Source organism: Lepus europaeus, chromosome 14 (assembly GCF_033115175.1).
Source record: "Lepus europaeus isolate LE1 chromosome 14, mLepTim1.pri, whole genome shotgun sequence".
In the NCBI taxonomy this organism is placed as follows: Eukaryota; Metazoa; Chordata; class Mammalia; order Lagomorpha; family Leporidae; genus Lepus; species Lepus europaeus.
Window position 1 is genome coordinate 75,478,629 of NC_084840.1, and position 22,320 is coordinate 75,500,948.

General features: G+C 59.2%; 1 protein-coding gene across 5 annotated transcripts in view; it reads left to right on the plus strand.

The window, feature by feature from the left end:
• The first annotated feature begins 3,386 nt into the window (after positions 1-3,386).
• LOC133773569 (sec1 family domain-containing protein 2-like) overlaps positions 3,387-22,320 on the plus strand; it is a 72,982-nt gene continuing 54,048 nt past the window's right edge. For 3 of the 5 annotated variants that reach the window (XR_009867943.1, XR_009867942.1, XM_062210955.1), the window contains exon 1: positions 3,389-4,315. Coding sequence is in view for 3 of the 5 variants with exons in the window: in XM_062210955.1 (XP_062066939.1) it covers positions 3,490-4,315 (826 nt within the window). In the remaining 2 variants the exon portion in view is untranslated. Of the gene's footprint in view, positions 4,316-20,968; positions 21,899-22,320 lie in introns of those variants that run through there. The other 2 variants (XM_062210953.1, XM_062210954.1) reach the window with 2 other exon arrangements.

Below are 22,320 nucleotides of genomic sequence, written 5' to 3' on the forward strand. Positions count from 1 at the left end.
ATTCTTGTGTATTATTGTTGGAAATATAAAACAGTGCATGCTGTATGGAAACCAGAGGTTTCTTAAAAAAATGGAATTATCAAATGATGCAGTAGTTCCACTTCTTGATATATACACAAAAATATTGAAAGCAAGATCTCAAAGAGATATTTGTGGGGTGGGCCCATGGTGCCGTGTTTAAGATGCTGCGGGGGACCCTACATCCCACACCAGGATGCCTGGGGTCAGGTCCTGGTTCTGCTCTGAATCTAGCTTCTTACTGACGCCCGCGGGAGGCAGCAGTGAGGGCTCAGTGCGCGGGTTCCCGCCACCCACGTAGGAGACCTGGGCTGCGTTCCTGGCTCTTGGCTTTGGCTTGGCCCAGCCTGGCTGCTGCAGGCATTGATAGGAGATCTCTCCCTCTCTCTCTTTCTCTCTGCCTTTCAAATAAATAAAAAATTTTAAAGATATTTTCCACCCATGTTCAGGGCACTATTTTTTTTTTTTTTTTGAATGGCAGAGTGTTCAGTGAGAGAGAGAGAGACAGAGAAAAAGGTCTTCCTTTGCCGTTGGTTCACCCCCTAATGGCCGCTGCGGCCGGCACACTGCGCTGATCCGAAGGCAGGAGCCAGGTGCTTCTCCTGGTCTCCCACGGGGTGTGGGGCCCAAGCACTTGGGCCATTCTCCACTGCCGTCCTGGGCCACAGCAGAGAGCTGGCCTGGAAGAGGGGCAACCGGGACAGAATCTGGTGCCCCGGCCGGGACTAGAACCCAGTGTGCCGGCGCCACAAGTGGACGATTAGCCTAGTGAGCTGCGGCGCTGGCCAGGGCACTATTATTCATAACAGACAAAACCCATTCAAACGTCCATTGACAGCTCAACGGATAAACAAAAGTGGTAGATGCGTAGGATGGAGTACTACTCAGCCTTAAAGAGGAAGGGAATTCTGCCACAGGCTACAGCCTAGAACCTGAAGGATGCCGCGCTAAGTGAAATGCCAGTCACAACAGAAAACGTCGTGTGGTTCCACTCACGTGAAGAATCCGTGGCAGTCGATGCATAGAAACAGAAAGCAGGAGGCAGCTCGCCAGCAGCTGGGGGTGGGGTGGGGGGAGTTAGCTCTGCAAGGGGGGACGGTCTGCAGGTCGCTGCGCAACAACGCGATGCGCTGAGTGCCACTCGACCACCGACTTCAGAAACGGTTCACACCGTCAGCTGCGTGTCTGTTTTTGTCACGGCTAAGCGTGTGCCGAATGAATTCAGTTTGTGTGTTCCCCAATCTGCGTCTCCTCTGGCTTTCCAAATCCCAGGTGACGCCATTTACCATTCATCAGACAGAAGGCTGGGCATTCACCGAACTTCTCCGTGTGCCTCACTTTTTGTGCCAAGTTACCTTTGGCACTGTCTTCCCAACGTCTCTGTGGACTCAGGCTGCATCTGTCTCCTGGGTGTGCCTCTCAGCTGTCACCCAGAGCTGCTGCTGCTGTTTCCTAACTGCTCCCTCTGGCCTGAAGCTTGCTCTGTTTCAGATTATTTTCCGTATCTCCCTTAGAAAGATTCTTTTTTCCTGACAGGCAGATGTGAACAAATGATTTCCACACTTAAAGACACTTTACTGGTTCTTCCCTGGCTGCTGTATTTAGAATGGAAAATACCGCTCTTCCCGATTTAGTTCAGTGCTTTCTTGCCTGGTGGTTGGGCTTCTCGTCTTGCAGTCCAGGCCAGCTGTAGTGAACTGTCTGTGCTTACAGAGAACATGTGCACACGTCAGGCCTCTGCGTCTTTGTTCTTGGTGCAGTATCTGCGGGGCTGCCTTCCCATCCTGTCCACCTGGTGAACACCTGCCCTTCTGGGAAAGCCGCTCCAAACTTGTGTCTTACACGAAACTTTTGACCACTTCCCTATTTTCTTTCCTCATTCAGATTTTACTTTTCATCCTTTGTAATTGTCATGTATTTTTCAGTACATCTGTAATATGTTACTGTACTTCTTTGTTTCACATGTGTGGGTCCGGTTTCTTATAATTATTCTGGAGTCAGGACTGTGGCTTATTTCTTTTTATAGCCTCAGTATCCAAAGCAGTGCCTGGAAAACTGTGCATGTTTATTAAAACATTGGTTGAACTCATTATTTATTTGGATATCAATCGAACATTTACTCAACAAACACTTATTCAATACTTGTTATGTCCTGGGTGCTGGGGATACAAGGCCTCTAGTGTACAATCTAGAAAAATAGATGCACTAAGGAAAATAGGTTTGTTAAAATTCACCCCAAGGGGTGCTGGGGGCACAGCACAGCCAGTGAGGCCAGCATCCCATAGGCTGCTCCACTTCTCATCCAGCTCCCTGCTAACGCGCCTGGGAAAGTGGCAGAGGATGGCCCAAGGGCTTTGGCCTTGCCACTCACGTGGGAGACCGGGATGGAGCTCCTGCCCCAGCCATTACAGCCATTTGGGGAGCGAACCAACGGATGGAAGCCCCCCACTTCCTGTAATGGTTACTTTCAAATACATATAACGCATCTCCAGAGGAAAGCTTACCCTAGGATAGGGCAAGCACCGAGCCAAGCTTCAGCTGGGTGCTGCAAACTGGGGAGGAGGGGAGGGCAGAGGCGGGAGGCGTTGGAGTGATTGTTTCCGGGGAGCAAGAGCTTACCAGGTGTAAATTACCTGTGGCTGAGCACCGCCTGTCAGTAACCGTTGCGTCCCGGGAACGGAACTCAGCGCAGTGGTGCTACTGAGTAGTTAACGGGTATTGTTTGAACACTGAGCCCAGGAAACACCAGGGGCTTCGCGGCGCCCGGTGCAGGCAGGCACTGAGTCAGGTTGGACTGGGGGCCTTAGACTCGTCTGGACGTGTCCCGTAGGCAGGGCCAGGGGCCTGTAGCATGAGATGGAGGCACCAGCTCGGGGTCCCGGGGCAAACCGGACCGGCGGGGAGTGCCGGGCGGCGGCTGACGGCGGCGGGCCGGCGAGGGCCGGCGAGGGCCGGCGAGAGGAGCGAGGATCGGCGTCGCGCAGCACCACACCAGGGTCGGGGGCAGCGAGACGAGGGCGGGGAGGCGGGGAGCAGCGCACGGGAGGCCTGAGCGCGCCGACGCGGCACCAGGCCGCCAGGGCTCCGAATTGGGACGAGAAAAGGAAGACTCAGACTTCCGATTAGGGTTTATTCTTCAGATTTCTCGGGAGGCAGGGACAGGTCATCCAAGCACACAGAGGGCGGACCACAGCTCACTCCCTCCCGGCAGCGCCCTCCCACCTCCCCGCACCTTCGAGGCAGCCCGATCGGAGGACACGCCCACTTCTTCCGCGCGCGGACGCGCCTGCCTCGAGCGCGCCTCCCCGATAGCCAATCAGCGCTCTCTGCGTCATCACCGCGCGCCGCAGGGCGGGTCTCAGGCAGGACCACGTGTACGGTGTTGACTGTCAGTCTCCCGGTTTGCGGAAGCGGTGAGTTCCCAGAGAGGTTCCCGCACCGGAGTCCGGCCGAGCCGGCTGCCGCGCAGCCATGAGTGTCCCGGGCGTGCTGTCCTTTACCCAGCAGGGCTGGGAGCAGGTGCTGGCCAAAGTGAGACGGGCTGTGGTGTACCTGGACGCCGCCTGCGCCGAGAGCTTGCACTGGGGCTGCGGAGCCGCGCGGCTCCTGGACGCCGTGGGGGCCCCTGCGCGCCACCTGCGCGAGTTCGAGCGGGACGCGGCCGGCGGCGGGGCCGCGCAGCCCAAGGCGGTGTTTGTGCTGAGCGGCCTGCTGAAAGGCCGGACTGTGGACACCCTGCGGGACATCGTGCGCCGCAGCCACTTCCAGTACTGTGTGGTGGTCACGGCCGTGAGCCACGCCGTCCACCTCACGGCGAACCACGTGCCCGCCGAGCTGGAGGGGCAGCGGCCGGTGTTCGAGCAGCTGGAGGAGAAGCTGTGCGAGTGGATGGGCAACCTGAACTACACGGCCGAGGTGCTGCACGTGCCGCTGCTGCTCGCCCCCGCGGCCGCGCACCTGGCCCTGACGCCGGCCTTTGCGTCCCTGTTCCCTCTGCTGCCCGGGGACGTGCGTGTCCTCAACAGCGCGCGTCCGGACAAGAGGAGACTGGGGAGCCTGGCCGAGGTGGACGCCGCCGCCCTGACGCCGGAGCTGCAGCTGCAGATCAGGTGCCTGGTGTCCGGGCTCAGTTCCCTGTGTGAGCATCTGGGGGTTCGGGAGGAGTGTTTCGCCGTGGGCACCCTCAGCCGAGTCCTAGCTGCAGATCTGGCGAACTATGCCCCTGCCAAGAACAGGAGGAAGACTGCCCCGGGCAGGGCGTCGGTGGTCTTTGTGGACAGGACGCTGGACCTCACAGGTAAGGGCACTGCCGGGGGCGTGCTGGGTGACCCTGAGGCACTGGCACAGTAGCCAGTAGCACGCAGCTGGTTATGAGCTGTCATTGTAGGTGTGTCCTCAAGGGACACTGGCTGAACAACAGCTGTGTACAGTGCAAGAGATGGGAAAAATTGAATTTTTTTTTGCATTGGAGGGTACTGTTCATCCAGGAACCTTTTGGAAAGGTTCACTGGGGACTCTCATCTGCCGCAGAGAGTTTTGTTTGTTGTACAGATTTATTTACTTGAAAGAGTGACACACAGACAGGACGAGTCAGAGTAGAGAGAGCTTCCATCTGCTGGTTCACTCCCCAAATGGCTGCAGCAGCCAGGGCTGGGTCAGGCGGAAGCCAGGAGCCTGGAGCTCCATCCTAGTCTCTGACGTAGGTGGCGGGAGCCCAAGCACCTGGACCATCCTCCACTGCCTTCCCGGGCACTTTGACAGGAGGCTGCACTGGAAGTGAGGTAGCCGTGGCTGGCGTGGTGTGCCAGCATCACAAGCAGTGGCTTAACCGCTGCACCTCAGCACGGCCGTCTGGCCGGGGAGATGGTAACGGATGACGCCTAGAGGGAAAACGCCTGTATAGGAAAACATGAACTTCGCATGCAGTTGAGGTTTGGGTTTCTTTAATTCAATGTGAAAAAGTGAGACTGAACCTTAGCGCTCCCCGGTCAATGAGATGAAATTGTAGAAAACGACCTCAATGTTCATTGGTTTATTCTGAGCTCTCATTTTGAAAACTGGATAATCTCAAGTCGTAGGATGTGCTAATTATCTATATACACATGTAACCCTTCAAATAGGAGAAGCAAAAATACTCTCTGGTACTTGACCCGTGCATTTATTTTCAAAGGCCAAGTTTATAGTTCTGTAATCAGGTGAGTGCAGTGCTGTTGGAGGTGCTGAGTGTCCACAGCCAGGGGCAGGGCAGGGTCGGGAAGCGGCCTTGGTAAGCTTCTCTTACGAGGTCAGAGGTTTTTTACTTAAACAATTAATTGCAGGTCATAAATACAGAAGTGTAAGTTTGTGCCTGGAAGACCCTTCCTTCCTTCATGTCCATGTCCCCTCGCCCAGTGTCCAGGCTCTCTGTGTGTGCAGACACAGTGCCGTCTCCTTCCTTCGTGTCCATGTCCCCTCGCCCAGTCCCAGGCTCTCTGTGTGTGCAAACACACGCAGTGCAGTTTCCTTCCTTCATGTCCATGTCCCCTTGCCCAGTCCCAGGCTCTCTGTGTGCAGACACACAGTGCCGTCTCCTTCCTTCATGTCCATGTCCCCTTGCCCAGTGCCCAGGCTCTCTGTGTGCAGACACACAGTGCCGTCTCCTTCCTTCGTGTCCATGTCCCCTCGCCCAGTCCCAGGCTCTCTGTGTGCAGACACACAGTGCCGTCTCCTTCCTTCATGTCCATGTCGCCTCTCCCAGTGTCCAGGCTCTCTGTGTGCAGACACACAGTGCCGTCTCCTTCCTTCCTGTCCATGTCCCCTCGCCCAGTCCCAGGCTCTCTGTGTGTGCAAACACACGCAGTGCCGTCTCCTTCCTTCATGTCCATGTCCCCTCACCCAGTGTCCAGGCTCTCTGTGTGCAGACACACAGTGCCGTCTCCTTCCTTCATGTGCGTGTCCCCTTGCCCAGTGCTCAGGCTCTCTGTGTGCAGACACACAGTGCCGTCTCCTTCCTTCATGTCCATGTCTCCTCGCCCAGTGCCCAGGCTCTCTGTGTGTGCAGACACACAGTGCCGTCTCCTTCCTCCGTGTCCATGTCCCCTCGCCCAGTCCCCAGGCTCTCTGTGTGCAGACACAGGCAATGCTGTCTCCTTCCTTCGTGTCCATGTCGCCCCTCACCTAGTCCCCAGGCTCTCTCTGTGTGCACACACAGGCAGTGCCGTCTCCTTCCTTCGTGTTAGAAAGGGAAGTGTTGTCCTTGCGGCTGATTACGGTAGCAGGCTCAGCGTGGCAGGCTGCGTCCTTGCCTTTCCCGCGTCCATCGCCGGCCTCTTCTCTTAGACGTCGCTTTGTCGTTAGCTTCGCACCGTTGACTTCAGACTGCGAAATCTCGTTTTGGACTCCCGGTGTCCTCCAACCTCACTTCTATTTTTCTTTGTTTTATATCAGATTTAAAAGACTTGTCTATACTTTCAGTGTTACATTTACTACACTTTTCTTGGGGTAAGAAACATTTTAAATGGGTATTTGAGAGGCAGACAGAGCTCCCATTCACTGGTTGACTCCCCACGTGTCTGCAGTGGCTAGGGCTGGACTGGAGTGGAAGGTGGGAGCCAGGATTGCACCATGACTGCTGTGCGTGGCAGGGTCCCAACTTCCTGGCCGTCAGTGCTGTCTCCTCGGGGCTGCATTAGCAGGAGCTGGAATCGGAGTTGGAGCTGGGTATTGAAGCCAGGTACTCTGGAATGGGCTGCGGGCCTCCTGACTGGTGTTTTAATTGCTGGGCCAAGTGTCTACCTCTCCAGTTTTTCCTAGATTCCACTTCAATCAGGCTTTTATTTTATTTCTTTTTCCTCTTTTCTTTTTTTGGGATCAGAAGTAGAGCAGCTGGGGCTTGACATGGCACCCATATGGGATGCCAGCACTGCAGTGGGTGTCTTTACCCACTATACCACAGTGCTAGCCCCAAGCTTTTATTTTCCAATACTGTCCAGAAAATTTCTTTGTCAGGGTCAGCCATAGGTTCTGTATCAAATTCAGGGTTCGGTTATCAGCATTCATTCAAAGCAGTAGTTGACATCATATGCCATACAGACAGTTTTTAAATATTAAAGAAGTAGGGGCCAGCGCTGTGGCGTAGTGGGTAAAGCCGCCGCCTGCAGTGCCGGCATCCTATATGGGTGCTGGTTTGAGTCCCAGCCACCCCATTTCTGATCCAGCTCTCTGCTATTGCCTGGGAAAGCAGTAGAAGATGGCCTAAGTCCTGGGGCCCCTGCACCTGCGTGGGAGACCGGGAAGAATCTCATGGCTCCTGGCTTTGGATCAGCCCCGCTCCGGCCATTGCGGCCATCTGGGGAGTGAACCATTGGATGAAGGACCTCTCTCTCTCTCTTTCTCTGCCTCTCCTCTCTCTATATAATTCTGACTTTCAAATAAATAAAGAAATCTTAAAAAAATGTAAATATGAGTGCATTTGTGTGTCTGTTAAGTCTTTTTTTAAATTTTATTTACTTATTTTTATTTGACAGGTAGAGTTATAGACAGTGAGAGAGAGAGACAGAGAGAAAGGTATTCCTTCTGTTGGTTCACTCTCTAAATGGCCGCTATGGCTGGTGCTGTGCCGATCCGAAGCCAGGAGCCAGGTGCTTCCTCCTGGTCTCCCATGCGGCTGCAGGGCCCAAGCACTTGGGCCATCCTCCACTGTACTCCCGGGCCACAGCAGAGAGCTGGACTGGAAGAGGAGCAACTGGGACTAGAACCGGCATCCATATGGGATGCTGGCGCTGCAGGTGGAGGATTAACCAAGTGAGCCACAGTGCCGGCCCCAATGTGTTAAATCTTTTTAACAGCTAACTTTTGGTTGATTATCCACATGATCAACTGAAAGACTGATTTGATACGGAGATGTTTCAACACAGATTTATGATTCCTTGTTAGGAGTGTACAGGGCTGATTTCAAGTTGGTCCATAGTTGTATTGTCAAACCTGTTGATTAAATGTTTAAATACTCCCATCCTGGTGAGGAAAAGAACCCTCTACCTACTGAGACCATAGCCGCCGAGTACTGGTGCCCAGTGGGAGGGAGTGAGAGGTCACCCCCGGCTCCTGAGACCATAGCCACCGAGTACTGACGCCCAGTGTGAGGGAGTGAGAGGTCACCCCTGGCTCCTGCGACCATAGCCGCCAAGTACTGATGCCCAGTGGGAGGGAGTGAGAGGTCACCCCTGGCTCCTGAGACCATAGCCACCGAGTATTGACGCCCAGTAGGAGGGAGTGAGAGGTCACCCCTGGCTCCTGCGACCATAGCCGCCGAGTACTGGTGCCCAGTGGGAGGGAGTGAGAGGTCACCCCTGGCTCCTGCGACCATAGCCACCGAGTACTGGTGCCCAGTGGGAGGGAGTGAGAGGTCACCCCTGGCTCCTGCGACCATAGCCACCGAGTACTGGTGCCCAGTGGGAGGGAGTGAGAGGTCACCCCTGGCTCCTGAGACCATAGCCGCCGAGTACTGGTGCCCAGTGGGAGGGAGTGAGAGGTCACCCCTGGCTCCTGCAACCATAGCCACCGAGTACTGGTGCCCAGTGGGAGGGAGTGAGAGGTGACCCCCAGCTCCTGAGACCATAGCCGCCGAGTACTGGTGCCCAGTGGGAGGGAGTGAGAGGTCACCCCTGGCTCCTGAGACCATAGCCGCCGAGTACTGGTGCCCAGTGGGAGGGAGTGAGAGGTGACCCCCAGCTCCTGCGACCATAGCCGCCGAGTACTGGTGCCCAGTGGGAGGGAGTGAGAGGTGACCCCCAGCTCCTGAGACCATAGCCGCCGAGTACTGGTGCCCAGTGGGAGGGAGTGAGAGGTCACCCCTGGCTCCTGAGACCATAGCCGCCGAGTACTGGTGCCCAGTGGGAGGGAGTGAGAGGTCACCCCTGGCTCCTGAGACCATAGCCGCCGAGTACTGGTGCCCAGTGGGAGGGAGTGAGAGGTCACCCCCAGCTCCTGAGACCATAGCCACCGAGTACTGACGCGCAGTGGGAGGGAGTGAGAGGTCACCCCCAGCTCCTGAGACCATAGCCGCCGAGTACTGGTGCCCAGTGGGAGGGAGTGAGAGGTCACCTCTGGCTCCTGACACCATAGCCACCGAGTACTGACGCCCAGTGTGAGGGAGTGAGAGGTCACCCCTGGCTCCTGAGACCATAGCCGCCGAGTACTGGTGCCCAGTGGGAGGGAGTGAGAGGTCACCCCCGGCTCCTGAGACCATAGCCGCCGAGTACTGGTGCCCAGTGGGAGGGAGGGAGAGGTCACCCCTGGCTCCTGTGACCATAGCCACTGAGTACTGGTGCCCAGTGGGAGGGAGTGAGAGGTCACCCCTGGCTCCTGCGACCATAGCCACCGAGTAATGACGCCCAGTGGGAGGGAGTGAGAGGTCACCCCTGGCTCCTGAGACCATAGCCACCGAGTACTGGTGCCCAGTGGGAGGGAGTGAGAGGTCACCCCCAGCTCCTGAGACCATAGCCACCAAGTACTGGTGCCCAGTGGGAGGGAGTGAGAGGTCACCCCCAGCTCCTGAGACCATAGCCACCGAGTACTGGTGCCCAGTGGGAGGGAGTGAGAGGTCACCCCTGGTTCCTGAGACCATAGCCGCCGAGTACTGACGCACAGTGGGAGGGAGTGGGAGGTGACCCCCAGCTCCTGAGACCATAGCCGCCGAGTACTGGTGCCCAGTGGGAGGGAGTGAGAGGTCACCCCCGGCTCCTGCGACCATAGCCGCCGAGTACTGGTGCCCAGTGGGAGGGAGTGAGAGGTCACCCCTGGCTCCTGAGACCATAGCCTCTGAGTACTGATGCCCAGTGGGAGGGAGTGGGAGGTGACCCCTGGCTCCTGAGACCATAGCCGCCGAGTACTGACACCCAGTAGGAGGGAGTGAGAGGTCACCCCTGGCTCCTAAGACCATAGCCGCCGAGTACTGGTGCCCAGTGGGAGGGAGTGAGAGGTCACCCCTGGCTCCCGAGACCATAGCCGCCAAGTACTGATGCCCAGTGGGAGGGAGTGGGAGGTGACCCCAGCTCCTGAGACCATAGCCGCCGAGTACTGGTGCCCAGTGGGAGGGAGTGAGAGGTCACCCCTGGCTCTTGGAGACCTGGAGGGGGCTGATGCAGTAGAGGTCAGGGTGGTCGTGATGGAGGGGGACGTGCACTACTTGTCCATATCTCCAGAGTGGGTCCGGGTTGAGTGTGGTTGTGGGGTAGGTGGTAATGGCGGCATGACTGTTGGCATGGGTGCACCCAGCTGTGGATGTGGTGTGTGCGTGCTGCCCGTACGCCCTGCCCTCCTGTGCTGTCCGTACGTTGTGGGCTTAAGCAGGCTTTTGTGTCTAGCATCTGCTTTCGTGCATCTTTGCTGGATTTGGCTGATGGGAGGCGGCCATAAGATAGGGTTGGAAATGGTATAGAGAATCCAGTTACTAAGACTTGCTTACTCAGGTTCAAATTTCAATTGAGTATGATGTTAAGAGTTGACTGGGGCCAGGGGAGAGCAAAATGCCAGCTTTATTACAGAGTGAACATCAGTGTGTCAGTGTGCGTGCCTCTGTCTCTCGCCAAGTGAGCTTCTTCTTCTTCTTCTTCTTCTTTTTTTTTTTTTTTTGACAGGCAGAGTGGATAGTGAGAGAGAGAGAGAGAGAGAAAGGTCTTCCTTTTTGCCGTTGGTTCACCCTCCAATGGCCGCTGCGGCCGGCGTACCGCGCTGATCCGAAGCCAGGAGCCACGTGCTTCCTCCTGGTCTCCCATGGGGTGCATGGCCCAAGGACTTGGGCCATCCTCCTCTGCACTCCTGGGCCATAGCAGAGAGCTGGCCTGGAAGAGGGGCAACCGGGATAGAATCCGGTGCCCCAACCGGGATTAGAACCCTGTGTGCCGGCGCCGCAAGGCCTATTGAGCCACGGCGCTGGCCTAAGTGAGCTTCTGAATGCCGATTCCTCAAGTTGGCGGGTTTGGTTGCTCAGCATCAGGACTGCGCCAGAGCGAGTCTTCCACTCCTTTCCCACGGGCGCAGCCTATCCCAGGAGGAGCAGAGCCAGGTAGAACCCTAGATACCGTGGGAATTAAGGGTGAAGGAGGTGAAGCAAGTGCAGGATTGTGATATTACCGTTGTCGCTCCACAGGAAAGGAGACTTAGGAGTTACACAGAAATGTGCAGAGAAGACACACCTGGAGTTGTCTTTGCTGTTCCCAGTTCTCGTGCCCTGGTCGGGGCTGTCATTTCTTGTCATTGTCTTCTGTGCTGATGTCCCTGGAGAGGGCTCTGAGCTGGAGGAGTTCCTTGTAAAGACGCAGTGGCCTACAGCCCCTGCCTCAGGTCTCTGTTCCCCTGCTGGCACCCATCCCCTCCCTCAGGTCCCTGTTCCCCTGCTGGCCCCCTCCCATCTCTCAGTTTCGGTACCCCTGCTGCCCCAGCCCCACACTCAAGTCCCCATACCCTGCTGCCCCAGCCCCTCCCTCAGGTCCCTGTTCCTCTGCTAGCCCCCAACCCCTCCCTCAGGTCACCTTACCCTGTTGGCCCCCAGCCCCTCCCTCAGTTCTCTGTTCCCCTGCTGGCCCCAGCCCCTTCCTCAGGTCACTCTTCCCCTACTGGCCCCCAGACCCTCCCTCAGGTCCCCGTAACCTGCTGGATCTGAGCCCACCCTCAGGTCCTCAGAAGCTGTTGGCCTACAGCTTCTCCCTCAGGTACCTGTTCACCCCTGCTGGCCCACGGATCCTCCCTCAGGTCCTTCTTCCTGCTGACCCCATCCTCTCTCTCAGTTCCCTGTTCATCCCCGTTGACCCCTGGAAACTCCCTCAGGAACCAGCACCATGCTGACCCCAGCCCCTCCCTCAGGTCCCTGTTCCCTGCTGTCCCCCGGTCCCTCCCTCAGGTCCCCTTACCTGGCTGACCCTAGCCCCTCCCTCAGGTCCCTGTGCCCCTGCTTACTCCCAGCCCCTCCCTCAGGTCCCTGTTCACCTATGATGGCCTTCAGCGCCTCCCTCAGTTCTCTGTTCCGCTACTGGCTCCCAGCCCCTCCCTCAGGTCCCCAATCTGCTGGCCCCCAGCCCCTCCCTCAGGTCCCACTTCACCCCTGCTGGCCTCCAACCCCTCCCTCAGGTCCCTGTTACCCTGATGACCACCAACCACTTCTCGGGTCCCTGTTCACCCACGCTGGCCCCCGGGTCCTCCCTCAGGTCCCTGTTCAACTGCTGGCCCCCAGAACCTCACACAGGTACCTGTTCCCTCCTGCCCCCAGCAACTCCCTCAGGTCCCTGTTCCCTGCTGGACCCGGCCCCTCCCTCAGTTTACTGTTCCCCTGCTAGCCCCTGGCCCCTCTCTCAGGTCCCCATACCCTGCTGTCCCCCAGTAGCTCTCTCGGATTCCAGTACCCTGCTGGCCTGCAGCCCTTCCCTCAGGCCCCTATTCATCCCTACTGGCCCCCAGCCTCTCTCTGGACCCTGGACCCTGCCTCCCTCAAGTCCCTGTTCCCTTGCTGGCCCCCAGCCCCTCCCTCAGGTCCCCATACTTTGCTGCCCCCAGCATCTCTCTCAGGTCCCCATACCCTGCTGGCCTGCAGCCCCTCCCTCAGGTTCCTGTTCATCCCTGTTGTCCCCTGGCCCCTCCCTCAGATCCCCATACCCTACTGGTCCCCGGCCCATCTATCAGGTCCCCATATCCTGCTGGCCCCCAGATCCTTTCTCAGTTCCCCGTACCCTGCTGGCCCCCAGCACCTCCCTCTGTACCCCGTACCCTGCTGTCCCCAGCACCTCTCTCAGGTCCCTGTTTAACCCTCCAGGACCCTGGCCCCTCCTTCGGGACCCCGTACCCTGCTGCCCCTAGCCCCTCCGTCAGGTCCCTGTTCCCCTGCTGACTTACGGCTCCTAACTTAGGTCCTTGTTCCTGCTGGCCACCAGCCCATTCTTTAGGTCCCTGTTCAACTCTGATGGCCCCTGGCCCCTCCCTCAGGACCCAGTACCGTGCTGGCCCCCAGCCCCTCCCTCAGGTCCCTGTTCCCCTGCTGCCCCCAGCCCTTCCCTCAGGTCACTGTTCCCTGCTGGCCCCCGCCCCCTCCCTCAGGAACCCGTTCCCCTGCTGGCCTTCAGCCTCTCCCTCAGATCCCCATACCCTGCTGGCCCTCAACACCTCTCTCAGGCCCCAGTACCCTGCTGACCCCCAGCACCTCTCTCAGGTCCCTGTTCAACCTTGCTGGCCCCCGGCACCTCCCTCAGGACCCTATTCCCCTGCTAGCACCCAGCCCCTCCCTCAGAATCCTGTTCCCCCTGCTGGCCCATGGCCTCCCCTCAAGTCCCTGTTCACCCATGCTGGCCCCCAGCCCCTCCGTCAGGACGCTGTACCATGCTGGCCCCCGGCCCCTCCATCAGGTCCCTGTCCCCCTGCTGGCCCCCAGCCCCTTCCTCAGGTCCCTATTCACCGCTTCTGGCCCCCAGCCCCTCCCTCAAGTCCCTGTTCACCCCTGCTGGCCCCCAGCACCTCCCTCAGGACCCCTTACTTTGCTGGCCCTGGCACTACCCTCAATTCCCTATTCCCAGGCTAGCACCTCGCCCCTCCCTCAGGTCCTGTTTCCTTGCTGGTCCCCAGCCCCTCCTTCAGGCCCCCTACCCTGCTGGCCCCAGCACATCTCTCAGGTCCCGGTTCACACCTGCTGGCCCCCAGGCCCTCCCCCAGGTCCCTGTTCACCCCTGCTGCCCCCAGCCCCTCCCTCTGGTCCTTGTTCCTCTGCTGCCCACCAGCACCTCCCTCAGGTCCCTGTTCCCCTGCTGGCCCCCAGCCCCTCCCTCAGGTCCCTGTTCCCCTGCTGGACCGCTCCCATCTCTCAGTTTCCGTACCCCTGCTGGCCCCCAGTCCCTCCCTCATGTCCCTGTCCCCCTGCTGGCCTCCAGCCCCTTCCTCAGGTCCCTATACACCGCTTCTGGCCCCCAGCCCCTCCCTCAAGTTCCTGCTCACCCCTGCTGGACCCCAGCCCCTCCCTCAGGTCTCTGTTCAGCCTTGCTGGCCCCCAGCCCCTCCCTCAGGTCCTGTTTCCTTGCTGGTCCCCAGCCCCTCCTTCAGGTCCCCCTACCCTGCTGGCCCCAGCACTTCTCTCAGGTACCTGTTCATCCCTGTTGGACCCCAGCCCTTCCCTCAGTTGTCTGTTCACACCTGCTGGCCCCCAGGCCCTCACCCAGGTCCCTGTTCACCCCTGCTGCCCCCAGCCCCTCCCTCTGGTCCCTGTTCCTCTGCTGCCCATCTGCACCTTCTCTGGTCCCCGTACCCTGCTGGCCCCCAGCACCTCTCTCAGGTCCCTGTTCACACGTGCTGGCCTGCAGCCCCTAACTCAGGTCTCAGTTCCCATGCTTGCACCCATCCCCTCCCTCAGGTCTCTGTTCCCCTGCTGGCCCCCTCCCATCTCTCAGTTTCCGTACCCCTGCTGCCCCCCAGCCCCTCCCTCAGTCCCCGTACCCTGCTGCCCCAGCCCCACACTCAGGACCCCATACCCTGCTAGCCCCAGCCCCTTCCTCAGGTCCCCGTAACCTGCTGGCCCCCAGCCCCTCCCTCAGGTCCCTGTTCCCCTGCTAGCACCCAACCCCTCTCTCAGGCCCCCGTACCCTGCTGACCCCAAGCACCTCTCTCAGGTCCCTGTTCAACCTTGCTGGCCCCCGGCACCTCCCTCAGGTCCCTGCTCCCTGCTGGCCCCCGGTCCCTCCCTCAGGTCCCCTTACCTGGCTGACCCTAGCCCCTCCCTCAGGTCCCTGTGCCCCTGCTTACTCCCAGCCCCTCCCTCAGGTCCCTGGTCACCTATGATGGCCCCCAGCACCTCCCTCAGTTCTCTGTTCCGCTACTGGCCCCCAGCCCCTCCCTCAGGTCCCCAATCTCTGCTGGCCCCCAGCCCCTCCCTCAGGTCCCACTTCACCCCTGCTGGCCTCCAGCCCCTCCCTCAGGTCCCTGTTACCCTGATGGCCACCAACCACTTCTCGGGTCCCTGTTCACCCACACTGGCCCCCGGGTCCTCCCTCAGGTCCCTGTTCAACTGCTGGCCCCCAGAACCTCACACAGGTACCTGTACCCTTCTGGCCCCCAGCAACTCCCTCAGGTCCCTGTTCCCTGCTGCACCCGGCCCCTCCCTCAGTTTACTGTTCCCCTGCTAGCCCCTGGCCCCTCTCTCAGGTCCCCATACCCTGCTGTCCCCCAGTAGCTCTCTCAGATTCCAGTACCCTGCTGGCCCGCAGCCCTTCCTTCAGGCCCCTATTCATCCCTGCTGGCCCCCAGCCCCTCTCTGGACCCTGGACCCTGCTGCCCCTAGCCCCTCCGCCAGGTCGCTGCATTCTGCTGGCCCCCAGCCCCTCCCTCAGTCTCTGTTCACCCTTGCTGGTCCCCGGCCCCTCCCTCAGGTCCTGTTCCCATGCTGGCCCCCAGCCCCTCCCTCAGGTCCCCATACTTTGCTGCCCCCAGCATCTCTCTCAGGTCCCCATACCCTGCTGGCCTGCAGCCCCTCCCTCAGGTTCCTGTTCATCCCTGTTGTCCCCTGGCCCCTCCCTCAGATCCCCATACCCTACTGGTCCCCAGCCCATCTATCAGGTCCCCGTATCCTGCTGGCCCCCAGATCCTTTCTCAGTTCCCCGTACCCTGCTGGCCCCCAGCACCTCCCTCTGATCCCAGTACCCTGCTTTCCCAGCACCTCTCTCAGGTCCCTGTTTAACCCTCCTGGACCCTGGCCCCTCCTTCGGGACCCCATACCCTGCTGCCCCCAGCCCCTCCCTCAGGTCCCTGTTCCCCTGCTGACCGACGGCTCCTAACTTAGGTCCTTGTTCCTGCTGTCCCCCAGCCCTTTCTTTAGGTCCCTGTTCACCCCTCATTGCCCCCGGCCCCTCCCTCAGGACCCTGTACCTGCTAGCCCCCAGCCCCTCAGTCAGGTCCCTGTTCCCTGCTAGCCCCCGGCTCCTCCCTCATGTTCCTATTCACCCCTGCTGGCCCCCGGACCCTCCCTCAGGTCCCTGTTCCCCTGCTGTCCCACGGCCCCTTCCTCAGGCCCCTGTTCCCCTCAAGACGCCCAGACGCTCCCTCAGATCCCCGTACCAAGCTGGCCCCCAGACCCTCCATAATGTCCCTGATAACCCTGATGTCCACCGTCCCCTAACTCAGTTCCCTGTTCACCCCTGCTGGCTCCGAGCACCTCCCTCAGGTCCGTGTTCACCCCTGCTGGCCTACAGCTTCTCCCTCAGGTCCCTGTTCCCCGGCTGGCCCACGGATGCTCCCTCAGGGCCCTGTTCCCCTGCTGGCCTCCAGACCCTCCCTCCGGTCCCTGTTCCCCTGCTGGCGCCCAGCCCCTCCCTCAGGTCCCTGTACCCTGCTGTTCCCCGACCCTCCCTCAGGTCCCTGTTCTCCTGCTTGCCCAAGGCCCCTCCCTCAGGTCCATGTTCCCCTACTGGCCCCGGCCCTTCCCTAAGGTCCCTGTTAACCCTCATGACCCCCAACCCCTAACCAGTTCCCTGTTCAACCCTGCTGGCCCACAGCCTCTCTCTCAGGTCCCCGTACCCTCTGGCCCCCAGCAACTCTCTCAGGTCCCCATATCCTGCTGGCCCCTACCCTTCCCTCAGGTCCCTGTTCCCCTGCTGACTTACGGCTCCTAACTTAGGTCATTGACCTGCTGGCCCCCAGCCCATTTTTTAGATCCCTGTTCACCTCTGATGGGCCCTGGACCTCCCTCAGGACCCCGTATCGTGCTGGCCCCCAGCCCCTCCCTCAGGTCCCTGTTCCCCTGCTGCCCCCATACCTTCCCTCAGGTCACTGTTCCCTGCTGGCCCCCGGCCCCTCCCTCAGGAACCCGTTCCCCTGCTGGCCTTCAGCCTCTCCCTCAGATCCCCATACCCTGCTGGCCCTCAACACCTCTCTCAGGTCCCCGAACCCTGCTGACCCCCAGCACCTCTCTCAGGTCCCTGTTCATCCCTGCTGGCCCCCTCCCATCTCTCAGTTTCCGTACCCCTGCTGGCCCCCAGCCCCTCCCTCAGGTCCTCGTACCCTGCTGCGCCAGCCCCACACTCAGGTCCCCATACCCTGCTAGCCCCAGCCCCTTCCTCAGGTCCCCGTAACCTGCTGGCCCCCAGACCCTCCCTCAGTTCCCTGTTCCCCTGCTAGCCCCCAACCCCTGTCTCAGGCCCCCGTACCCTGCTGACCCCCAGCACCTCTCTCAGGTCCCTGTTCAACCTTGCTGGCCCCCGGCACCTCCCTCAGGTCCCTATTCCCCTGCTAGCACCCAGCCCCTCCCTCAGAATCCTGTTCCCCCTGCTGGCCCATGGCCTCCCCTCAAGTCCCTGCTCACCCATGCTGGCCCCCAGCCCCTCCGTCAGGACGCTGTACCATGCTGGCCCCCGGCCCCTATCTCAGGTCTCTGTTCATCCCTGCTGGCCCCCGGCCCCTACCTCAGGTCGCTGTACCCTGCTGGCCCCCTGTCCCTCCATCAGGTCCCTGTCCCCCTGCTGGCCCCCAGCCCTTTCCTCAGGTTCCTATTCACCGCTTCTGACCCCCAGCCCCTCCCACAAGTCCCTTTTCACCCCTGCTGGCCCCCAGCACCTCCCTCAGGACCCCGTACTTTGCTGGCCCTGGCACCTCCCTCAATTCCCTATTCCTAGGCTAGCACCCCACCCCTCCGTCAGCTCGCTGCATCCTGCTGGCCCCCAGCCCCTCCCTCAGGTCTCTGTTCACCCTTGCTGGCCCCCGGCCCCTCCCTCAGATCCTGATTCCTTGCTGGTCCCCAGCCCCTAATTCAGGTCCCCCTACGCTGCTGGCCCCAGCACATTCTCAGGTCCCTGTTCACCCCTGCTGGCCCCCAGCTCTTCCCTCAGTTGCCTGTTCACACCTGCTGGCCCCCAGGCCCTCCCTCAGGTCCCTGTTCACCCCTGCTGCCCCCAGCCCCTCCCTCTGGTCCCTGTTCCCCTGCTGCCCACCAGCACCTCCCTCAGGACCCCATAGCTTGCTGGCCCCCAGCCCCTCCCTCAGGTCCCCATACCCTGCTAGCCCCAGCCCCTTCCTCAGGTCCCCGTAACCTGCTGGCCCCCAGACCCTCCCTCAGTTCCCTGTTCCCCTGCTAGCCCCCAACCCCTCCCTCAGGACACCTTACCCTGTTGGCCCCCAGCCCCTCCCTCAGGACCCTGTTCACCCATGCTGGCCCCCAGCCCCTTCTTCAGGTCCCTGTTCACCACTTCTGACCCCAGCCCCTCCCTCAGGTCTCTGTTCCCCTGCTGGCACCAGCCCCTTCCTCAGGTCACTCTTCAACTACTGGCCCCCAGCACCTCTCTCTGGTCCCCGTACCCTGCTGGCCCCCAGACCCTCCCTCAGTTCCCTGTTCACCCCTGCTGGCCTACAGCTTCTCCCTCAGGTCCCTGTTTCCCTGCTGGCCCACGGATCCTCCCTCAGGTCCGTCTTCCTGCTGACCCCATCCTCTCTCTCAGTTCCCTGTTCATCCCCGTTGACCCCTGGAAACTCCCTCAGGAACCAGTAGCCTGCTGCCCCCCAGCCCCTCCCTCAGGTCCCTGTTCCCTGCTGGCTCCTGGTCCCTCCCTCAGGTCCCCTTTCCTGGCTGACCCTAGCCCCTCCCTCAGTTCCCTGTGTCCCTGCTAGCACCCAGCCCCTCCCTCAGGTCCCTGTTCACCTCTGATGTCCCTCAGCGCCTCCCTCAGTTCTCTGTTCCGCTACTGGCCCCCAGCCCCTCCCTCTGGTCCCTGTTCCCCTGCTGCCCACCAGCACCTCCCTCAGGTCCCCGTACCCTGTGGCCCCAAGCACCTCTCTCAGGTACCTGTAAACACGTGCTGGCCTGCAGCCCCTCCCGCAGGTGTCTGTTCCCAAGCTGGCCCCCTCCCATCTCTCAGTTTCCACACCCTTGCTGGCCCCCAGCCCCTCCCTCAAGTCCCTGTTCACCCCTGCTGGCCCCCAGCACCTCCCTCAGGACCCCATACTCTGCTGGCTCTGGCTCCTCCCTCGATTCCCTATTCCCAGGCTAGCACCCAGCCCCTCCGTCAGGTCGCTGCATCCTGCTGGCCCCCAGCCCCTCCCTCAGGTCTCTGTTCACCCTTGCTGGCCCCCGGCCCCTCCCTCAGGTCCTGTTTCCTTGCTGGTCCCTAGCCCCTCATTCAGGTCCCCCTACGCTGCCTGCCCTAGCACATCTCTTATGTCCCTGTTCACCCCTGCTGGCCCCCAGCTCTTCCCTCAGGTGCCTGTTTACACCTGCTGGTTCCCCAAGCACTCCCTCAGGTCTCTGTTCACCCCTGCTGGCCCCCAGCCCCTCCCTCTGGTCCCTGTTCTTCTGCGGCCCACCAGGACCTCCCTGAGGTCCCTGTTCACAAGTGCTGGCCTGCAGCCCCTCCCTCAGGTCCCTATTCCCCTGCTGGCCCCCTCCCATCTCTCACTTTCCGTACCACTGCTGGCCCCCAGCCCCTCCCTAAGTTCCCCGTACACTGCTGCCCCAGCCCCACACTCAGGTCCCCATACCCTGCTAGCCCCAGCCCCTTCCTCAGGTCCCCGTAACCTGCTGGCCCCCAGACCCTCCCTCAGGTCCCTGTTCCCCTGCTAGCCCCCAACCCCTCTCTCAGGCCCCCGTACCCTGCTCACCCCAGGCCCCTCTCTCAGGTCACTGTTCTCCTGCTGGCCCCCAGACCCGCCCTCCAGTCCCTGTTCAACCCTGCTGGCCCCCTGCCCCTCCATCAGGTCCCTGTCCCCCTTCTGGCCCCCAGCCCCTTCCTCAGGTCCCTATTCACCGCTTCTGACCCCCCGCCCCTCCCTCAGGTCCTGTTTCCTTGCTGGTCCCCAGCCCCTCCTTCAGGTCCCCCTACCCTGCTGGTCCCAGCACATCGCTCAGGTCCCTGTTCATCCCTGCTGGCCCCCAGCCCTTCCCTCAGTTGCCTGTTCACACCTGCTGGTCCCCAGCCCCTCCCTCTGGTCCCTGTTCCCCTGCTGCCCACCAGCACCTCCCTCAGGTCCCCGTACCGTGCTGGCCCCCAGCACCTCCCTCAGGTCCCTGTTCACACGTGCTGGCCTGCAGCCCCTGCCTCAGGTCTCAGTTCCCTGCTGGCACCCATCCCCTCCCTCAGGTCCCTGTTCCCCTGCTGGCCCCCTCCCATCTCTCAGTTTCCGTACCCCTGCTGGCCCCCAGCCCCTCCCTCAGGTCCCCGTACCCTGCTGCCCCAGCCCCACACTCAGGTCCCCATAACCTGCTAGCCCCCAACCTCTCTCTCAGGCCCCCGTACCCTGCTGACCCCCAGCACCTCTCTCAGGTCCCTGTTCAACCTTGCTGGCCCCCGGCACCTCCCTCAGGTCCCTATTCCCCTGCTAGCACCCAGCCCCTCCCTCAGAATCCTGTTCCCCCTGCTGGCCCATGGCCTCCCCTCAAGTCCCTGTTCACCCATACTGGCCCCCAGCCCCTCCGTCAGGACACTGTACCATGCTGGCCCCCGGCCCCTCTCTCAGGTCTCTGTTCACCCCTGCTGGCCCCCAGCCCCTCCCACTTTCGCTGTACCACGCTGGCCCCCGGCCCCTCTCTCAGGTCACTGTTCTCCTGCTGGCCCCCAGACCCGCCCTCCAGTCCCTGTTCACCCCTGCTGGCCCCCGGCCCCTCTCTCAGGTCTCTGTCCCCTGCTGGCCCCCAGCCCCTTCCTCAGGTCCCTATTCACCCCTTCTGACCCCCGCCCCATGGAGGACCTGGATTGAGTTTCCAGCTCCTGGTTCTAGCCTCGACTCAGAGCAAGCTTTGCAGGCATTTAGGAAGGAAACCAGCTAACGGGAACTCTCCCTTTTTGTTTCTGACTCTCTCTGCTTCAGAAATATATTTTAAAATTTAAAAAATTTGGTTACATTATTTGGGTGACTACAGTATTTTTCTTCATATATTTTGTATATGGGAAATCCCTTATCATTTATAGACAATTAATATGCCTAATTTAAATCAATTAAGTAAGTTACAACTCATTCACAGGATGGAACATCATGCATTCTTTCAAAGTCGCCAAGTCAAAGAATTCAGTCACACAGGGAAAAAGGCTCAAGAAACACTGGATGTAAAAGGATGAATTAGAAAACAACTGTGCTGTTTGGGTGGTGGTGGGGGTGACATATTTTGTCTGAAAAATGTGTAGTCTCCTTTTTCTATCACATTTCTGCGAACATGAAAGTCAATATCAGATTCAACCCTGGCTATATATGAGCAGTACTACAACAGGTAGCTTGCATTTTTTCTCCTCTATACCAGTTTTGCAATGCATGTATAGGCATTTTGCCAGAAACATAAAGAATCCAATTAGTAATTCTTTTGTAAATAACATGTCACAATAAACAAGCAATTAACATCAGCATTCAATTTCAGACCAAATACACAGTTTTTGCTACTACTTTATTTGATGTGTTTGTGCTGCCATCTTTTGGACAAACAGAAAAATGCTTTATGGTGTAGCATGATAAAAGTCCGATGTGCATTTCAAATACTGGTAAACAAAAAAAATTTTAATGCAAAAGACCAACGCAATGAAAACCTGATTTATCATTTTTTGTTTTTCAATATATTTGAAGAGAAGAGAAAGAAACAGACAAAAAGATCTGCCACCTGTGAATTCATGCTTTACATGCCTGCAACAGTCAGGACTACGCCACGCCAAAGCCAGGAGCCCAAAACTCATTTCTGTATTTATGCCTTTCAAATAAATAAACAGATATTGAAAGTCTCCCAACAAGAAAGTCTAGGATCTGATGGATTCACATATGCATTCCATAAAACATTTAAAGAAGAACTAAATCCTTGGGGCTGGTGCTGTGGCATACAGGTAAAGCCACCACCTGAAAGGCCAGCATCCCATATTGACACCAGTTTGAGTCCGGACTGCTCCACCTTTGATCCAGCTCCTTACTGATGTACCTGGGAAAGCACCGAAAGATGGCCCAAGTATTTGGGCTCCTGCACTCGCATGGGAGACCCAGAAGAAGCTCCTGGCTTGTCTGGATTGGCCCAGCTCCAGCGATTGTGGCCATTTGGAGAGTGAACCAGTGGGTGGAAGACATCTATCTCTCCCTCTCTGTAACTCTACTGTTCAAATAAATCCTTACAAGAAAAAAAAAAAAAAAAACTAAAGGGGATGAGTGCCAGGGAGACCTACTGGACAGGATGTTTATAATGAAATGGCTGTCAAGCTGGATCCCTATGACATGGTCATGGCCCATGACATAATGGCTACTGTCATGGCATTCACAGCCTAGCAATTGAGAGTTGAGAAGGTGGTCACCTGACAAGGAGTGTGGATGTTGGCCAGAGTGGAGGGCTAAAGAGAGGGCCTGGTG